Source organism: Convolutriloba macropyga, chromosome 6 (genome assembly GCF_964194025.1).
Source record: "Convolutriloba macropyga chromosome 6, txConMacr16.3, whole genome shotgun sequence".
Taxonomy (NCBI): domain Eukaryota; kingdom Metazoa; phylum Xenacoelomorpha; order Acoela; family Convolutidae; genus Convolutriloba; species Convolutriloba macropyga.
Window position 1 is genome coordinate 48,509,389 of NC_134473.1, and position 22,062 is coordinate 48,531,450.

Genomic DNA, 22,062 nt, shown 5'->3' on the forward strand with positions numbered 1-22,062 from the left:
TTATAAAAAAAATAATCTCGAAGAGGGTCTCGATTACCGCAAATTGATCCGGCATCATTTTTTTTCCAAGAATTTATGCTAAAATTTTTCTTTAAAATTGTTCAAGTAAATAAAAAGCGATGCAGAGCTTCTTTCCTTGACAGTCTGTTGAGGTATGGGGTCTGTCTTAGGGACTTTTTTTCTGAACGGCAAGATGCCCTAAAGGTTTTGTTTCTTCAAGGAGATCAACAGCATTTTTTTTCTGAAAAACTAAATTAGCACAGATTTACTCTCAGTCAACGATCTAGAGATCCATATAACAAGAGCCGTATTGCATCATGGTTTTTTAATGTATTGTGTAGCACCTTATTAAAATTTTTACCAATGATGGCCCTAAGTTGCTCCACAATAACGGCGTAATTTTATTGAGTTCATGACATATACTAATTGTCACCAAAGAATTTTTCGAAAATTGTTTTCGATTTTTGCATAGAAAAAGCAAGAAAATTTGTATTACCCGTGTTTCGTTTGTTTGATTATTTCTTGAGCCGAGCTAGAGGCAACTTTTAACTTCTAAATAAATATGCATGAGCTAGTTATCAATATGGCGATCGCCACAAATTAGCTGACAGAAGTCTAGTCAACAACCGAAAATAAGCCAACCCAACCGCACGCCAATAGTAATGGTTAGACGAACTAGTGATACATTTGCCATCAGATTTGTCAACCAATCAGAATTCTAAATCCAGCTAAACTTGTAATTATTCTCTCTCGGCGAGTATAGATGTTACAATTTCATTAAGAATATGTATAACTACTTATTGCAGCGTCTATAAGCTGCTCCCATAATTTCAATTAGATAGACCCACACACCCAGTTGACTTTAGCTCCTTGAATTAAGGCAGAGAAAAATGACCAAAACGTTAAACACTCAAATGAAAAAACGAAATCAACGAAGAATGGAAGTTCACGCTACGCAAGCAATTCAGTTGATATTGGATGAATGAATGAATGAAAAGCAGATTTGGAATGATCAGCAAGGCCTGTGGTCTTAACAAATTGTTCAAGTAAATAAAAAGCGATGCAGAACTTCTTTCCTTGACAGTCTGTTGAGGTATGGGGTCTGTCTTAGGGACTTTTTTTCTGAACGGCAAGATGCCCTAAAGGTTTTGTTTCTTCATGGAGATCAACAGCATTTTTTTCTGAAAAACTAAATTAGCACAGATTTACTCTCAGTCAACGATCTAGAGATCCATATATCAAGAGCCGTATTGCATCATGGTTTTTTAATGTATTGTGTAGCACCTTATTAAAATTTTTACCATGATGGCCCTAAGTTGCTCCACAATAACGGCGTAATTTTCTTGAGTTCATGACATATACTAATTGTCACCAAAGAATTTTTCGAAAATTGTTTTTGATTTTTGCATAGAAAAAGCAAGAAAATTTGTATTACCCGTGTTTCGTTTGTTTGATTATTTCTTGAGCCGAGCTAGAGGCAACTTTTAACTTCTAAATATATATGCATGAGCTAGTTATCAATATGGCGATCGCCACAAATTAGCTGACAGAAGTCTAGTCAACAACCGAAAATAAGCCAACCCAACCGCACGCCAATAGTAATGGTTAGACGAACTAGTGATACATTTGCCATCAGATTTGTCAACCAATCAGAATTCTAAATCCAGCTAAACTTGTAATTATTCTCTCTCGGCGAGTATAGATGTTACAATTTCATTAAGAATATGTATAACTACTTATTGCAGCGTCTATAAGCTGCTCCCATAATTTCAATTAGATAGACCCACACACCCAGTTGACTTTAGCTCCTTGAATTAAGGCAGAGAAAAATGACCAAAACGTTAAACACTCAAATGAAAAAACGAAATCAACGAAGAATGGAAGTTCACGCTACGCAAGCAATTCAGTTGATATTGGATGAATGAATGAATGAAAAGCAGATTTGGAATGATCAGCAAGGCCTGTGGTCTTAACAAAAACCTTGACAACAAAAGAAAACACAACAGGCCATGAAATCAGATTAAAAAAATGATCAAAACCAATACTCGGCTATCAATCGCTTCGGAGGAACAAAGACGGTTATCAGAGTAAATAACCAAATATACAGGAAACTTAAGAAAAAAAATTTAAAGAAACAATAAATCCAGTAAGAACAGCTACAAAACTGTGCACAGAAAGCATATAAAGCTTTCAACAAGAGCTTTAATAAAGCAAAAAGCTAAGAAACAGAAAATGGCGAGATCAAAAGCACTAAAAAAGAAGCAATCGAATTTCATTTCAAGAAGTCCTTGTACGAATGATATAAAATCATTAAAACACGTACCATAAAATTATTATCCTTATTCAAAGAAAACTCTGTCAAAGGAGAGTGAATATAGTTTTTGAAATCTCGCATTATTAAGACTACGAAAAAACACAGAAAAAAATAAAAAGGGCAATAATGAAAAAAACACTCATTTACATTCTGTTAAAAAAATAATCTCAAAATAATAAAAACTCTCAATTCGTCACAAAAACAATTAAATTCAATCTAATATGTCTAATCAAGAGATCTCATTCGATAAAATGTATCATTAACATAACTCCGTGATGATCAAAAAAGGAAACAACAAAGTGTATAACTCATATCAATTCTTTTATAGCTTTTTGAGTAGTTTCTTACGTCTTCTATTCCTCAAAAAAACTATAAAATTACAATTAACAACTATAAAATGACAACTAACAATTATAACTAACAATTTCATTTACAATTAACAAACTATAAATTTACAATTAACATTAAAATCTAAATAGTTGTTTTGTTGTTTTGTTGTTTACCAACTGTCTAAGCTGTTAAAGAGACTGGTTTGTAGGGAAACGCTAGACCAGTTGAACAATCGTTTGTTAATAGCACTCAATACAAAAATTACATAACAACAATATTAAAATTGTGACATTTTTTTTGCTACTTAAGTCTACAATGAGGGTAATGTCTCTCAATATCCCCAGTGAAATCCAGTCGCAAAAAAGTAAAAATCAGGGTCAAATTGATGTTTTTTTGTCTTTTTACAAAAACTAAGAGAACTGAAGAACATCTTCAAAGACGAAACGGCAAGCATTGCCCTAACCATAAAGTTTTTTGTTATATCTTGACATGTAATGTTTGTCACCGATAATTGGATCAAAATTTTGCTCAAATATCAAAAGAAGAAAGTAGAAAAGTTTGTGCTATCTGTTTTTGATTTTGAATTTTATGATTCTTAATGGCCAACCAGCAAAGAGGCAATTTATAGCTTCAAAGAGGTGCATGAGACAGCTATTAATATGGCGATTGTCGAATATGTCTCAAATGGAGGTCTCAAACAAGTGTAAAACTAATTTAATTTCTTATATAAGCTTTTTAATAGTTTCTTACGTCATTTAGTCCTCAAAAAATCTTATAAAAGTAAAATTAGTGATGTTTTTAATTTATTTATCATTTCCCGAACATCAAATTACCCAATGATGTACTTTTTCGATGTTCAATTGATCTCTTGTTTTTTATTCTCTTATAATTTGCTGAAAATTAAATTAAGCCAGCTATTAATAGGGCGATCGTCGAATATGGCTCGAAAGGAGGTTTAACCGATAAATCAAAAGATAATTATAGCAAACCTGACCACTTACCAGTTGTAATGATTGGACGAACTACTGATACTTTAGCTAAAAAGAAGTGTCGACCAATCATATTTCAACCCTTGGCTAAATTGAAACAGAGACACGGAATTAATTAAAATGCCAACCAAAATCATACAATTCTTAAGCCAATTAATGTTTCTGCCAATTGAAAGCCTGTAGCCACTGAAGCATCTCATTATTGAGACTTAGCGAAAAGACAAAATCTGATCTAAGTTAAAAAAAACAATTTTCTCTTGATGAAAACAAGTAATATAAAAATTAATTGAAACCTTTCTTTCCTGAAACAGCTATGCGTTTTCTATAATGCTTAATCATAAGACCTCATTGGATGAGATCTGAAATTAGGATGACTGCGTTACAAGTTAAAAGAAAAAAAACAACAAACAGGTGCCAACTTTATTTCAATCTTTATTTAAGTTTTTCGGGTTTTTAATACAAAATTTTGTCTTCAGAAAAACATTAAAAAGTCAAAGTACTGACGTTTATTTTTTGTGTTATTTAGTTCTGATGTTTGAACCATTTTTGAGCAGCAAATCGCCACGTGATGCACTTTTTTGACACTCATTTGTCTCTTGTTTTGTGTTCTATTGTTCAATTATGGCATTAACTTAAAACGACCCATATTGTACGCAAACACTAGACTAGCTAAACAAGTGTTTCTTGATAACACTTTATATAAAAATTCGTTTAACTGCCATAAAAAATAGTCTACAGGGAGGTAAGGGTGACTCAGTTGCTGTTGTCAGTTTTTGTTCCATTTCACCAGTGAACGGTTCAAAAATTCTGTTCGAATCTCAACAGGAGAGAGTAAGGAAATTTGTCTGATCTGTTTTTTGTTTTTATTATACGTCATGCTTAGCCAAACAAAAAGGCAACTTTTAGTCTGGAATTAAATAGGCATGAGCTCTTTATCAAAAAGGCGATTGCCGCATATTTGCCATGAGGAAGTATAGCCGATGACCAAAGTTGAAAATTAAGGTCAATTCTACAGCTCCTCATTCGTAAGGGTCAACAATTTACTGATATTTATCCAACCAAAAATTTCAACTAATCAGATTTCAATTTTCGATTTCAAGGAATAGGTACAGTTTATTGCTTCTTTAAAAACTGCCTCCAATTAAACTTCCTAATTACACAAACCCAGTTGACTAAATTAAATTGAAAAAATGTCATTTTGGAAGTGAAAATAGTCAATTTTGAGGGTGAGATAAGTCGCGTGAATAAAATATTGAATGAGGTGACCATATCGTCATATGCGCTGAACAAAAAACATTGACAACAAAAATTCATAGCAGAATATCTGTTAAATTACAATCAAAAGAAAGGAATAAAACAATGCATGCTTATCAATCTCATGGTTACAATCTCATATCCACATGGTTATCAAAGCATAGAACCATACACACAGAAAACGAATAAAAGAAAAGTTCAAAGAAGAAATAGCTTTTACTTTTTTATAAAAAAAATTAGCTGTGGTTTTCAACTCGATAAAAACAGCTAAAACACTGGTAACAACTCTCAAGTCAGTTTCAACAAAATTATCACTAAAAGGCGTTCAACAAAACCTGCATTGTAAAAAAAGAAGATAAATTGGAAGACAAAACCAAGTACTAAATGAAAAAGTTGAGACAAGTTAAAACAAATTCGCCAATAGAAAACAGATAGAGTAATTGAAACCTATCATTTTTGAGAAACGGTGTATAAAAAAAAAGAATTCATGTTTTGCAAAAAAGGATTGTCAAATGAAATAAAACTTTTAACTCTACACTGAAATCACTAAACACATTCTATGATGCCTAATCTCGAGGTCTCATTGGACGAGATCTATCATTAATTTGACTGGGTGACAACTAAAAAGAAAAAAACAACAAACAAGTGCAAAATTTATTTCACTCTTTAATTGAGTTTTGCGAGTTGATGATTACCCCTTTAGTCTTCAGAAAAATATTAAAAAGTCAATTGTTGACGTTTATTTTCTCTGTGTTTTATATATCAGTTTTGGACAATATTGAGCTCCACAAATAACTAGATGATGTACTTTTATGACACCAATTTTTCTTGTGTTTGTGTACTCTTGTTCTGTTAGTGTATTAACTTACAATTTGTTTTTGCTAATGTTCTCTGCTCAATTTAACTGCTCATCTAAACTGCTATTTTTTGGCATATTTCTTTTATTCAATAGGTATATAGTTAAAAGAACCAATACTGTGCAGAAACACATGATCAGCTAAACAAGAGTTTCTTAGTGACGATTAATACAGAAAATAGTTTACCAAAGTTTTCATCAACAACTGTGGTTGTTATCTTTATCCAACATATAGGTCAACAAGAGTTTTTTATAAATGACATTTAGGGGCAAAACAACAAAATGATAGACCGAGAGGTGTGAAACTTGAAAAAAAAAATCAATATAAAAAATAAATTAAACAATGTCAAGGTAACAAAAATCAATAAATCAATAGCTATTTTCCGAAACATCCAATCACCATAGAAAACCGAAGAGATCTGTCAGCATTAAGTCTAAGCTACACGATATCACAAGAAAAATAATTAAGGACAAAAGTCAAAAAATTAGTACACTTTTAAAAAAAAGATAATGTCTAATTTATATATACAATTTCATGCCAACTGAAACACGGCTTTGATTTGCTCTATCGTTAAGTGGAATACTGATAGCGTCCGTTGAAATCTTGTATTTGTGTCAGGGCATCAAGTAGAAATTATTTACGGGCAAATGAGAAAATCAGCATTAATTCATGAAAAGAGGATAAAATCAAAAAAAACCCATTTGATATAAATTTGATCATTTCATTTCTGCCCCATTTCGTAGCAGATAAGAGCCGCAGTTAATGATTTTAAGCAACAAATTAGGAACAAAGTTTAAAAGCAAATCTGAAAACTTCAAACTCTACATAGATTTATAGTGGAAAAAACTACCAGCTTTCAGTTGAAACCGTTGGCTACTTTTATCTATAAACCACCAGGAAGATAACATGACTTGTCATTGAAAAAATTATGTGACAAAACAACAAAAACTCGCCAATGGTTTTTAAAAGAAGTGGTGTTTTCGAATCAAGTAGTCAAAAATGCAATAATATGCGATAACTTGTATCAAAACAATTTATTATGTTTAGGCCTCGCTAGAAAACTTTTGAGAGTTGTTTGTAATAGTTTTGTTGCTCATTGAAATAAAAAATGTAAAAATATCGTGTGAAAAAGTTAACAGCTGAAATCATTAACTAAAATTTAATGAACTATCAAAAGTAAAACAAGTAACGAGACCGAGAAAGGACTGGGATTGGATTTGGACAACCATTCAGAAAAATTGATCAAAAACACGAAAAATTTCAAGAAGTCAACGTCAAGTTGCCGCATGTGAACAAAAAACCATTATCAAGAGCAGTTTTGCTTTATTTTTTACCTTAGATATATATTCGAGTAAAAATTTGTCACTCGGAAAAACCACCAGATATTTTTTTCCATTTGCTGCATCAAACTGAGCAAATTCTTAGCTCGAATGTAACTTCAAATCTCATCAAATTTTATGAACGGGAAGAAAGGCAATGAAATTGTAAGAAATTAAAGCTGGAAAGAATTCGGAAACTACTCAAACAGCCGTTTTCGCCAAAACTCTAGCTTTTTACATATCTGTCACTCAATAGATCAACTAAATTAAACCAGCAAATCAATCATAGATCATACAAGAAAACAAAAATCAACCAAAACTTTACTTAGAAAATTGAAATTTTTTTTTAATAATTTATGTAACACAAATAGAAAGAGAATGATTAGTTGTCATTTGTGAATTATTTTTTGGGCAAACTGTACTATTGAAGCCTTTTAAAGCGGCAAAAGTTCTCTAGATCTGATGAAATAAAGAAAAAGCAAAAAAGATATTACAATTTTCTCAATTTTTTGTCATATTTTGTAACAAGACACTGTTTTGAATATTGCTCAAACATCCTAAAAATGCGTAAAATATTGGCATTAAGATAAAACTAGCATTAAATTGATTAAATTTTTCAAAAAATCTTCTACGTTGTCAAAATGATCTAAAGTCTATAGCCACAACTCATAGGATTTTTTAGAGCAAAGTACTTTAGTTTAAAGAATAAAAACGGTTGAAAAAGCCGCACGTAATCAAAGAAATTTTGTCCGGTAAGCAAAAAATTTCTCAAGACACCAATTTCTCGCTCTCTCAAAGAGTCTAATACCAGCAGTCTAAAGAATCAGCCACTGTCTTTTTTCCTCTACTGTTCATTTTTGTTGAACACTCAACACACTCCAATTTTTTTCACGCGTTTAATATCACTCCAACAAAAATGAAAAAAAAAATCAGAGAATTCTGTAAGAAATTCGAAATTTTTGTTGCCGAAAAAAATCAGATTTTTATGTACTGGATGTTAGCGCCACTTCAAATCAGCTACAAAAGCCACCAGCGAGCAAGAAATAACGTTTGAAACTGAAAAAGCTAAGAATTCGACAAACCTCAATGATGGTCAAAACTGAAAACTTTTATAAGTTGGGACCGAAAATCTGTACATCCCCCATTTTTTTAAGGCAAAAGCCGAGCGAACCGAGGTTAAGACACATGGTTAGGGTTACCTCTAAGCTACTCATGGACCCAACAAACGGTATTGCATCAGACCCACAAGTGTGGCTATTAGCACCTATATGGTGCAAAATTGGCATTTTTCGATAATTTGTCATTTATTGTTAAATTTCTTAAATTGCTTATTTTATTATATTTTAGATGATCATTAGATGGCAAATACCGTACATTCGAGGCATTTACAGCCACGTATTATCCATCCGTGCTTATGTCAACAAAGGTAAATATTGCAATAATTTGACTTTTACTATGTAAACAATGACCTAAATCATATTTTTGATTAACCAATCAGAAACAAGTAGCAATGATGTTATAATCGATAAATATTTAATTATGCAATTTAACCCAATTGTTTTCTTAGTGGAACCAAATTGTATTTAGAACCATTAGAAACTGAGCAGAGCAGTTGCTCTCAGATTGACTAAAATTTAGTTCTTTAACAACTATAGTCTTTTCGCTTAGTTTTGCTAGATCTTAAGATCTTGCGAGTTTTAAGTTCGTTGAGCTTACTTAACGAGAAGTTAGCAACGTTACTAACATTAGTTGGAGCCTTACAAACTTCCGCACGAGATTGAACATAGATATTCACTAAGGATTTTCTTAACTCCAATCAAACAAAATTAAAGTTATAGTCCTTTTATACGTCCGAGCAACTAATTATTTCTGTGACATTTATAGTGAATCGAACTCTGTGAAGAACCAGGCCGGCGTAAAACTCGAGAACCAAGCTGTGATATATCGGTTCCGCTGAGATTCTTGAGCAGCCGCAACATTTGGTCCGCCGACCCGGACATCAACAACAACACAAACAGCAACGAATTTTCGATTCAATTTGGTGGACCAGCACGAAATCTCTACGATGGCCAGCAAAAGTCCCAGTAGACACTGGAAAACAAGCAATTGGAAGACGAGTGATCAACTGAAGACACTAGAGAAGAAGCAAGCTGACCTACTCAAATTGTTCTCCAGACGTGTCACCGAGCTAGAAGGTTACCTGACACAAAACAAAACAATGACTGCCGAAAGTGCATATCGTGGCTTCTTCGAGACGAACGATAATTTAAAAGCCAAAAGAAAGCAGCAAAGCATTATTAGGAGTCACTATCGAGACTTGATCAACCTCAAGCAGTACGGGCAGAGCAAGGATTTTGGAAACCAAACATCCTCAGTGTCATCCACATCGGCTGTTGACAAAGACCAAATGAAACTGTAATTGATACAGAAATTGGAGTGATAGAAAAAACTGAAGAGAACATCGAGGTCTCTTCAAGGCATTCTGCTACACAAGGAAGCAGAAAACAACCCAGTATTGCCAACTCGCGCTCATCGAGAAGGCGACAGATCGACGAAATGTAGCTCAAAAACCTGAGAGCCAAGAAAGAAACAGAGTAACAACTGCGAGAGCGGCAGTTGGATTTAGACCAAGAGCGTGAAGAAATAGAAATTCGTCGGCAAAAAGATGAATTGCAACAACCAGAAGACGAGCTACGTTTGCGACAACATGAACGAGAGCTCGAAAACGGAAGAAAGAAAGCTGAAGCCGACTAAGAGCAAAAGCGCATGGAAATTGAACTGACAAAAGGAAGCTCAAGAGCATCTGGGTCACAGTTAGACGACTTAGAAAGTGTTTGATCAAGACGCAATCTAGAAATAACTGCTGGTTGGGCAAATTCAGTAGCCCAACATTCTAGCCCTAGTCGACCACTATCTCCCAATGTTGTGATCGACCCTCCGAAGAATGTCACACAAGACAGAGGTGACAAACGTTTCAGCGCCTATCCGAAAACTAATCCACTGTTCCAACCGGGTGAAGGACTTTTCTCAACGCAACTGCAAGATTCGAGCATTCTCAAAAAACCAGAACTCTCTATATCAATTAGGGTAACAGAACCACAGATATTTTTGCCCAAGATGACATTCAAGCAACAAGGACCGTAAGCGCTCCGAAACAGGCAGAGATGCCAGAGTCCCAAGAACAACTATCTCAACAGATCGATCGAAAACCAAAACCAAACAACAGTGAGTCAAGCCACCCCACAAGTAATTTAATAACCGAGTGGTGACTAAAGAGGATTACCAAAACTCAAGCTAGCGGAATTCTCAGGAGACCCCTTGGAGTGGCCCGAGTGGGCAAAACTTTTGGGTGTAATTGTGCATCAAAAGCGGTTGAGCGATACTGAGAAGATGCAGTATCTGATGATTAGCCTCACTGGGCAGGCAAAAGCTGCACTTTCTGAACTTGGTTTCAGCTCACAGGATATTATCAAGCGTGGGACGTTTTCTGCAAAAATTTTGGCAGACCGAGAGTCATTGTTGAATCTCAACTCAAGAAGATATACACACATCTTCCAGTTGGACACGATGACTCAACGAGCATTGTTCGATTTTCAAACGGAGTCATGAACAGAGTTAACATTTTGGCTCGACCCGGATTACAGCAATATCTGCAGTCGGAAGGAGTTCTGAGCTCAGCAACCAGAAAACTTTCTATTCAGTTTAAGGAGCAGTGGCTACGGCATCTACAGGATCATCGACTATTACTAGCAGCAAACTTGATTGTTTTCAAAGACTGGTTAGAATCAACTGCTTTCATACATGAAGACTTGTTAGCCCAGACCAACTCCAAGTTTCAAGACGCGAAAAGCCATAAACAAGTGCTTTTGCATCCAATGCTGATGATTCTACCAAACCAAAAAAATCAGAATGTACGTTCAAAGATGGAGAGCACGCCATTTGGGGTTGTAAGAAATTTAAATCAATGAAGCTGAACGAGCGACGAGAACATGTACAGAAGTTCGGACTGTGTTTCAATTGCCTGAGACCTGGTCATCTGTCAAAAGATTGCAAAAGCAGAACTTGCAGTGTACACAATTGTGGACGACGACACAACAAGCTTCTGCACAGCGACTTCTCAAAGAAGGCGGCGACAACAGGCGCCTCAGATGCTACGACAGCAGTAGCAACAAACATCACACAAGGAGGATTCCCTGTAGTGTGCATTAAGCTAGTGAATGGGGATCTAAGCGTGAGCGTACTGGCAAAGTGTGATAAAGGATCCCCAATCTCATTCGTGGACAATTCAATCGTATCTACACTGCAGCTGCAAGGACAAAAAGCGTCTTTGTCAGTTGCAGGAATCCACGCATCACAAAATGTTAAGACGGAAATAGTGCCGATAGCTGTTGCAGCGCACGAGAAGTCTCGACCATAGACGACAGTGCAATTCTATGTTCAAGAGAAACTGAAGTTAGGTGACTAGATTGTAGATCTGCAAGGGTTGAAAGAAGGCTATCCTCATCTGAAGAACTTGCCAAATCAGAGCTAAAATCTAAACGAAGTTCAAGTAATTCTTGGACAAGACTGCTAAAAAATCCATCACCCATTAGAATTCAAGAAGTCAGACAACCAAACTGCACCACGGGCAGTGAAATTGAAAATAGGATGGGCCCTACCAGCGAAGCAAGCAGCAACCCTTGCTATAACAGCAACCTCAGTATCAGACGATAAATTAGCAAACCAGTTGAGCAAGTGGTGGGACATCGAATCCTACGCCTCAAAGTGTGATGTCACCGGACATTCGAAAGACGACTAACGAGCAATCAAGACGTTTGAGCAATCAACTTGGTTCACCGAAGAAAGATACGAAGTAAGACTCCTGTGGCGAGAGGACGAAGTGAAGTTACCAAATAACCTTTACTCTGCTATGGGGCAACTCAAGTCCCTAGAACGACGCCTATAGAAATATGATATGTTGCGAAATCATAATCAGGAAACCATTGACACTGACGTCAAAGCTGGTTATGTCCGCAAAGTCCAACAAGTAGAACTAAACAAAACCAGAGACAAGCTGCAATGGTACTTGCCACATCATCCTGTCATCAACCCTCACAAACCCGAGAAAGTTAGAAGAGTGTTCAACGCGGCAGTTAAGTAACAAGGTGTAGCCCTCAAAGACAAACTTCTATATGGATCGGACCTGTTGCAGAGTCTGATCGCAATTATTTTTTTCGGTTCCGAGAACGCCAAATAGCACTTTCAGCCGCGATAGAAGCGATGTTTCTTCATGTTGCTGTCCCAAGCGATGACAACCGATGCCAACAATTTCTCTGGCGAGAAGATTCAGAGCAGAGAATAGAAGTATATGAGTATACACGACACGTTTTTGAGGCGAAGAACTCGCCGACTTGCGCAAATTCGGCTTTGCATCAAGTGGCGAAAGACAACGCGAAAGACGACGAAAATCTTGTCAAAGCTGTGCAGCGAAACTTCTACATGAACGATTTCCTCAAGTCAGTCAGAACACCCCAAGAATCGATTAAAATCTACCAAAAAGTCACAGAGATCCTTAGCAAAGGTGTATTCAATATGACGATTTGGACAACGAGTGACGAAGAAGTCAAGTCACAAATCCCAGAGGCAGACAGATCAACGAAAGTTTTGAAAACTTTCGAGGCCGAACCACAATCATCCTCAATACTTGGACTGAACTTGAATGTAGACACAGACAATCTCATAGTCTGTCGTTGAACTGAGCAAGAAGTTCCAGCGAAAATAACTCAGAGAATTGTCTTATCCCTTGTCTCAGCAGTTTTCGACCCACTTGGGATATGTTCACCCTTCACCATACGAATGCCGTTTCTAGTCAAAAGCATCTGTGCAGCGATGGGACAAGCATGCGGCAAAGAGTTGTCAGCCGAAAACTCAAAACTATTCAGTGATTGGTGCTCTAAATTGAGAGAAATAAGTAAGATGTCGATAAATCGACTTTATTTTTAAAACGGATGTACAAACATGAGACTACCCATTTTCACAGACGCGTCAGAAGTAACGATGTGCATTGTGGCATATCCGCAAGTCCAAGCAACTTTGAAACTCACCTATGTGATGTTTTACTACCTAAAATGCCGTGTAGCACCTACCAGACACACGACGATTCTGAAGTTAAGACATCAAGCCGCAGTCTACGGAGTTCGTCTCAGGAGGCAGATTTTGAGGGAACATGATGTGAACCTTGACAAAATCTATCATTGGACAGATTCATCTACAGTCTTACTGTGGTTACAGTCAGCTCACAAGAAACAACATGTGTTCGTTGCCAACAAGGCAGCAGAAATACTGGAAAACTCTTCCATGGATCAATGGAGACATCTCAAAGGCATCGAAAACCCAGCTGATATTGGCACTAGAGGGATGTCCATCGAGGACCTCAAGGAGTGCGGGTGGTTAAACGGGCCGGCATGGCTCCAGACAGACGAAAAAAAGTGGCCAAAGCCGTGGTGCTAAGTGAACGAAGCTGAAGCTGAGCAAGCTACCAGTACTGTAGCCATAGAAACTGAACTAGACCAACTATTTGACTGGAGACGATACAGTGCTTTCAACAGAATAAGAAATTTGATTGCCTACGGCATGAGGTTCAAGACGAAGCAGAAGGGACCCCTCAAAGCAGACGAAATCCATCATGCAGAACAAATACGGTTCCGATTTGTTTAAACCGAAAGCTTCCCGAATGTTTCAAAGTCGATAGCAAGCAGCAAAGAAACCTCTAAAACATTGAACATCGCCAAACTATCACGCTTCGTAGGGGAAGACAGAAAAATTCGGGTGAAAGGTCAAATGAAGCATTCAAACCTTGATTACAATGCAAAAACTTCCAATACTATTGACAGCAAAATATCCAGTTGTATAACTTCTGTTGCAGAAAGCACACAACCTACAGGAGGACACAGAATATGTGAGAAACATGCTTCAACAAGAGTACTGGATCATCAGATTGAGAAATGCGTTGAGGAAAATTAATTCAAGATGTACCAAATGCAGACACAGAAACGCCAACCCAATCCACCCACCGATGGCAGACCTACCCCGAGAACGACTTGCTGAACACGTGTTCCCCTTCACCCATACCGGCATGAACATTTTGGGACCCTTCAAAGTTGATTAATTACGACGTACCATGAAGAGATGGTGCTGCCTCTTCACTTGACTGACAACGAGAGCAGTACAGTACACATCGAAGTCGCACAGTCATTAGCCACCTAGTCATGTCTAGCTGCAGTGACAAGATTCATCGCAAGACGGGGCTACCCAAGTACCATCATCAGTGACAACGGAACAAACTTCGTTGGAGCAGCCAATGAGCTGAAAGCATTCATGAACGAGTAGGACAAAGCTAAGATAGAAAATGACTTAGAACAGAAAAAGTTTGTTTGGAAATTTAGTCCTCCCGGAGCACCTCACTTTGGTTGAATCTGGGAAAGACTGGTTCAAAATTGCAAGAAAATCATGATTGCAGTCTTGTACAACCAAAGCTTCACAAACGAGGTACTCATTACCACAATGTGTTTTTTGGAGCAAACACTTAACGCAAGACCCCTGACAGCAGTAAGTGACGACCCTGAAGATTTGACAGCACTCACACCTAATCATTTCTTGCTAGGACGAGAGAACGCGAGTGCACCATTCATGTCATCCAGTGAACTCTACAATGACCTGAGAAAATCATTCAAAACGGCTCAAGCTTATGCCGACATGATGTGGAAAAGATGGACTCGCGAATATCTTCCACAATGGAACCAGAGATGGAAGTGGTCAAAAGAACATGCGCGAAACCTGAAAGAAGGCGAGCTTGTTTCGCTAGTAGACGACTCTGTGAAACGCTGTGAATAGAATTTGGGACTAATAATTGAGATATTCACAGGTAACGACGGCGTTGTGAGATCAGCGAGAGTCAAAATGGCATATGGAGAGCTGAAACGGCCAGTCGTGAAGTTAGCGCCAGTATTCTACGAAGGTGTTTCCGAGATCAAAAACAGGGCCGCCGATGTTGGCGCCACTTCAAATCAGCTACAAAAGCCATCAGACAGCAAAAAATAACGTTTGAAACTGAAAAAGTTTAGAATTCGAAAAACCTCAAAAATGGTCAAAACTGAAAATTTTTACAAGTTGGGACCGAAAATCTGTACACCACCCCCCAATTTTTGGAAAACAAAACCCGAGCAAACCGAGGTTATGGCACATGGTTAGGATTACCTCTAAGCTACACATGAATCCAACAAACTTTATTGCATCAGACCCACAAGTGTGGCTATTAACACTTATATGGTGCAAAATTGGCATTTTGGCATTTTTCGATATTTTTTCATTTAATGTTAAATTTCTTAAATTGTTTATTTTATTATACTTTAGATGATCATTAAAGGTCAAATACCGTACATTCGAGGCATTTACAGCCACGTAATAACCATCCGTGCTTTTGTCAACAAAAGTAAATATTGCAATAATTTGACATTTACTATGTAAACAATGACCTATATCATTTTCATGATTAACCAATCAGAAACAAGTAGCAATGATGTTATAATCGATAAATATTCGATCATTTTTTCTTTAACCCAATTGTTTGCTTAGTGAAACCGAATTATATTTAGAACCATTAGAAACTGTTATACAGAGCAGTTGGCTCTCAGATTGACTAAAATGTGATTCTTTAACAACTTTAGTCTTTTCGCCAAATTTAGCTAGATCTTAAGATCTTGCGAGTTTTAAGTTAGTTGAGCTTACTTAACAAGAAGTTAGCAACATTACTAACACTGGTTGAAGCCTTACAAACTTCAGCACGAGATTGAACATAGAATATTATTAAGGATTTTCTTAACTTCAATCAAACAAAATTAAATTTAGAGTCCGTTTATACATCCGAGCGACTAACTATTTCTGTGAGATTGATAGTCAATCGAACCTTTTGAGGAACCAGGCCGGTGTAAAATTCGAGAACCAGGCTGTGATATATCGGTTCTGCTGAGATTCTTGAGCAGCAGCAACACTGGCAATACTAGCGAGTAGGTCCCGGCAATATTAATCTTAACAGAAAATAGCAGTTTAAAGTCAAATATATGAATTAAGCAAAGAAAAAATCAATTGACTTTTCAATTTTTACAAATTTTCATTAAATCTTAAAAGGAATGTTTAGTGCCACCAAGACTATAAAATTGCTCAGAGGAAATTGTTGAAGCCATAATATACTCGAAGACATCTTTAATTTTGACAGAAAAACAGAGAAAAAATTTTAAGAAATTGAAAATTTTGTTTAAAAAAATGCATTTGAACAATAAAATTTTATTCAATACGTAATGCAAAACATCACCGAGTAACGAGCATCAATTCAGTTAACAATAAGTTCAATGAAACGTAAATAACCGAAATTTCGATTAAATAGCCCAAACTTAAGCAAAATAGTTGAAAACCCATTGAATTAGGCTTAAACTCCTTCATGTTAGCCATCAGGTTCAAAACGCCACTAAAACCACTTAAATATTGTTTCTATATTAGAGAACAGCTTTTTAAAGTGCATAAAAACATCACAAAACAGCCTCGAATAGCTACGTGAAGAAAAAATTTGTTCGAAAGTGAAAATTTTTTCATACCTACATTTATCTCTCTCTCTCTCTCTCTCTCTCTCTCTCTCTCTCTCTCTCGCTCTCTCTCTCTCTCTCAAACACACACATACACACACTCGAAGAAGTGTGAACAACAAAACCATTTTCTCTTCTTTTCACATCTTGAATTTGTTCATCAAAGAATTTTTCTCAAAATTCCTTTTCTGCTCCAACTTCCTGTTTTAATGCTCGCACTTACCAAAAAAGAAAACAGCAACGCCTCTTCGAGTCATAAAAATTGCAGCGCCCCAATACAATTCAAATTCTTTGAATTTTAACAAAGACAACGCACCAATACAATCCGAATCTTTTGAAGTTTAAAAACCAAGAGAAGGCCAATAATAACCCCAGCTATCGCTTAGCGGCTATTAACTTACGTGTTGCTATGGAGAATTGATGCTGGCTGAACTGGCCATGAGTAGGTTGACATTTTGTTTGGACTTTGAATTGGAAGAGACAACCCTCAGGCATATTTTGTATCACCTGTGTGTTTGCATCAACTTCTGGCACGAGTTGGCGAACCGTGTCATCCTGGAATGAACAGATGTACTCGTCACAAGAGCAAGGTATGAATTGGTATGTCGCATGTCCAACACTTTCAATGTTGCTCCTCAATTTCAATTGTGACAATACTTCTCGACTGCTGATTCGCCCTCCGATTGCAACCACGGAATTGTAAATTATGTTACCACTCTCAGATTTCAACTCGGCGAAGGTCAATTCAGGAGCTGAAAATCAACATACACAAATAAACAAAGTTTTACTTACCAAATATTTGTAAATTTTATCCTAAAACAGCAGGAACGAATGGAAAAATGGAATCTTTCTGAGAAGTTGAAAAGCCATTCAGCTTCACATTCGGTATCTGAAACCCCCCCAAAACGATGTAAGAGAAGGGGTAATGGTTGTAATGGGACTTTTCTACATTCTTCAAGAAATGCCGCACAATTATTACCGACAAATAGTCGCGTATATCTATACGGCAACGCTAGTTTGGTTTCAGAATGTCGTATAAATTTTGGATCATTTCATCATTGCCTCCAATATTGCAAAACGGAAGGCAATTCATACATTATTATAACGGAAGGCTTATTTGACCATCATTAACATTATGCAATAAAACTGTGAGTAATCACAGAGAGAAGGGGAGGCAATTCTACACTAGGTACTAAAGGGGAGGCAATTGTTGAAACAATCCTTAGTATTTTTGTAAATATAAAGACTTTTCTTTTGTCAATATATTGCGAGACATTAAAGCGACATCTCGATAAAATCTGCAAAGCTACTAACTGGTATAAAAAGGGTCACTGAATTGGATCCAAGGAGAAAACATGGCAGCGATAGTAGAATGGTAATCGGCATAAGCGCTGATTGACAGCTGATAGCCACAGCAAGGAAGTATATTGTAAACTGATCCACTGTATTGTGATCCGCTTCTCCTGCTTTCATTATAGGTTTCAATTGTTTCTGTATTTTCAAAACAGCAGATCGGTTTGAGTCGGAAAGCAAAAAACTGAGCATGTCCACCAGAAACTTTCATTTCTGAGATATCCAATTTTTCCGGATGTGATGATATCTTCACGTGAGGCAAGGGTTCTTCAGGCCCTATTCGAGCAAAACAAATACACAAAAGCTCAATATCTTTTGATTTCGCTGGACATCAGACGCTTATCTTGAAAGATTCCTGCAAGAGTTCGACACTTATCTTGCAAGAATCTTACATGATCGAAGCTTATCTTGCATGGTTCTAGCATATCCGACGGCTATCTAGCAGGATCTTGCAAGATCCTGCAAGATAGCAGTTGGTAATAGACTAGGGAGTGAAAAGAACTATCCTCATCAAAGCAGTGTTCTCCAAATACAAATGCCATTGCTACTGCTTACGTATTAGAACAAAACGCAGAGAAATGCAAAAACCTCACTTTTACATTGGAACTACTGTTTCGGCCCTCAGTGTTTTCATGCCACCAAATACAATTCTTTTGTTTAAAAAAATTGCATTTGATGGCATTAAAACACCGGGGGCCGAAACAGAATTTATCCAGTATAAAATTAGATTTTTTTGCATAGAGCACGGGGGCGTAAAAACTATATGCCCACTAAGCTGCTGGATTAGAATAGATATCAATTGTTGCATAATCCTCAAGAATTCACCAGATCAGATTTCAAAAAACTGACAAGTGTTCTTGCAAAAAAATTAAGAAAGAAATTGGCCAGTTTTACCCCTCATACTCGTTATAAACCCAACCCAGCTTAGTTGCCAGACAATCTATATCTCATGGTAAACATAAAATAATGTAGAGGCTTAATTTTCATTGCGGGGCTAGAATGGGAAAGACCCAAATAATGTTACATTCACAGATAAACATTTTATTGTTACTACAACAATCATCGTTGTTGTTTGTTTATATTTCAACACGCCTCGTCTCACAAAAAAGTGACACCCAAGAGTATGAGATCTCATCGTGCGTGTGCGTTCAAGTTTGTGTGTGTGTGTGTGCGTGTGTGTGTGTGTGTGTGTGTGTGTGTGTGTGTGTGTTCGTGAATGTGTCCGTGTGTGTGCATCTGTTTCCACGTGTAAAAGGAAGTGCGTGTGTATGCATGTGTGTGAGTGATTTTGTGTGTGTATGCGTATGTTTTTGTGTATGTCTATGTATGTGTGTGTATGTGTGTGTGTGCGCGTATTGTGTGCGCTTGCATGTGTGTAGTTTGATGAGTGTTTGTATGCGTAGATAATATGTGTTTGATAAATTCTGTACTGCTTTTAGTTGCTCAATGATTTATATATGGTTTTATGTTATCAGGTAATCACAGTAATAAAGAAATGAGTCTAATCAAACTAGAAACACTTATAGAATTAAACAATCTAGAAAAAGGAAGAAGAACAATTAAACTAGAAAACAAACAAAAACAAGAATAATAAAATAGTTTGTCTTGAAAATAAAGTAAGAGTAAACTACAAAAAAGTGAGACCCAAGAGTATGAGATCTCATCGTGCGTGCGTGTGTTTGTTTGTGTGTGTGTGCGTGTGCGTTTGTAAGTCTGCGTGTGTTTGTTTGCGTGTGTGTGCGTGCGAGTGTATGTGTTTGTAAGTGTATGTATGCGACAGCGCGGCTGTGGATACAAATTTGTGTGTGTGTATGTTCGTGCACGTGTCCGTGTGTGTGCATCGGTTTGCACGTGTACAAGAGTATATGTGTGTGCGGGCATGTGTGTGTGCGAGTGATTTTGTGCATGTGTGTGTGTGTGCGAGTGTATGTGTTTGATCAATTCTATACTGCCTTCAGTTGTTCCATGATTTATTTATGGTTTGATGTTATCTGGTAATTACCTAAAATTCAGTCTAATCATAGACTGATTAAATTAGAAACACTTATAGAATTAAACAAACTAGAAAAAGAAAGCAGAACAAGTAGATTAGAAGAAAAACTAAAGCAAGAATAATAAAATTGTTTTTCTTGGAATTAAAGTAAGAATAAACTACAAACATTCATAGAAAAAGAAAACAGAACATAGAGATTAGACGATAAAAAAAACAACAGCACTCAGAGATAAAAAACAACAAAAAATAGACGAATTAGGCAATCAAGAATTAGAAAAAGTAAACATTCAAGAAGAAGAAATCAAAAGATACAGAATTTTTGTTTAAAACACAGAAAATTACGTAAATCTAATTATTTGAATATCTCTAACTCTTTCAAAGAATGGTTGTACAATCACTCCATTGTCATTACTAGAATCATTTCTAGGACAACTGTAAAATATATTTTTAATGGTTTTAGTATAATAAATTGCGACACCACCAGCTCTACAAAAAAAGATCACATATCATAAACTTCAAAATATTTGACTTGTTTCTGCGCGAGCATGATCTCTGCTAAAATCATTATCTCTTTCACCCTGATCTCTAACAATAACATCCTCACATTCATATTGAGTAAAAAAAAAATGAGTAAACTAGAAATATTAATAGAAATCTAATTTATAGACATTATCAAACAATAGGACAGCATTTAATCATCTGCAACAGTATAAAGCATTGGATAGTATTATCTGCAATACTATGGATCTTCTGTTTTTCTATGAACTAGTCAATAGTATCTATGAAACAAAATCAACCATTTTTTTACTATTATTAATATCGCTAGTTGTCATTTAAAAATAACCCATGACATATAATCTAAGCAGCAGTATCAAAATCAAAATTATGTTGTATTGGTTCTGGTCACTGTGATCACTAGTATTCATTACATGTTTTCTATAAAATCCTTTAATTGTTCCATGACTTATATATGGGTTAACAATATAAACCAATCCATTTTATTTTATGTTTAAAATTAAACAATCTCCTTAAAAAGTCTTTACAATTTTTAGTCCCATGATTAATATACATTCTATATTCAGGACAAAACTGACTACAAACTTTAAAACAACGTTCAGTAACATCCACTTTAATAAATGTACTTGGATCAATAGCTCGTTCATCAACATTTTTTTTCTCAATCTCAACTATTATGTACTTCCCATAATACTCTCTATACCAAGAACAAACAAAATTTTTTTCTGAATTAGGTAGAGTTCATAGAACATTTTTACATAGTTATAAAAATTTATACTAATCTCTTTTTTAAATCCAAGTTGTTCAATTATTCTATTGCCATCACTGGGTTCAATACTAAGTCAACTCCAGGTTATATCTTTACTTGTTATAATAACATCATGTAAAACTCCGACAGTTCTACAAAATGCCTTATGATTATCAATTTTCTTTATTATTAACTTGAACCCTAAGCCATATATGCTTTCCTAAATCTTGAAAAAAAAACAAACTGATCACTCATCTTAATCATCGGATATATGTGTCTTGTTTCAGAAGAAGCATGATATCTTCCAAACTGATTATCTCTTTTAATTTGATCTCTAAAAAGACCACTCTCATGCTGATCCTGATTTTAAAATAAGAGTAAACTAAAAACAATAATAGAAAAAGAAAACATAAAAAGTATACAAATTAAAACAACAGGAACTCGGAAAATTCAAACAGCAAGAAATAGAAGAATTAAGCAATTTAAAACAAAAAACTAAACTAGATTTAAACATCTAGAAAAAAAACAAAATTTACATATTATTCCCCAAAACCTATATCACAGATAACAAAAAAAACAAAAAAAACAACAGTAAATAATCTACCAGGGTCCGAACCCATTTTCAATAATGTCTGTAGTTCTACAGTTTTTCTGTTTTCCTAGTATCTAGTATCTATGATACAGTATCAAAAAATTTATTACCATGACTACTAACACTTCATCTTTTTAGTTGAAACCATTGCATGACTTAGAAGATCAGCAGCAGCGTTAA

General features: G+C 35.9%; 2 protein-coding genes across 2 annotated transcripts in view; one reads left to right on the top strand and one right to left on the bottom strand.

Moving 5' to 3' along the window:
• The window catches only part of LOC142341011 (sialin-like), a 235,460-nt gene that overhangs the window by 170,001 nt on the left and 43,397 nt on the right, over positions 1-22,062 (bottom strand). The gene's annotated exons all lie outside the window — the stretch shown is intronic.
• LOC142341333 (uncharacterized) lies at positions 13,061-13,552 on the top strand. Its single transcript, XM_075392259.1, has one exon. The coding sequence runs from the start codon at positions 13,061-13,063 to the stop codon at positions 13,550-13,552; it is 492 nt and encodes a 163-aa protein (XP_075248374.1).

Bases quoted from the DNA above. Each gene is read 5' to 3' on its own strand.
- LOC142341333 (XM_075392259.1), top strand. From the start codon at position 13,061: ATGAGACTACCCATTTTCACAGACGCGTCAGAAGTAACGATGTGCATT.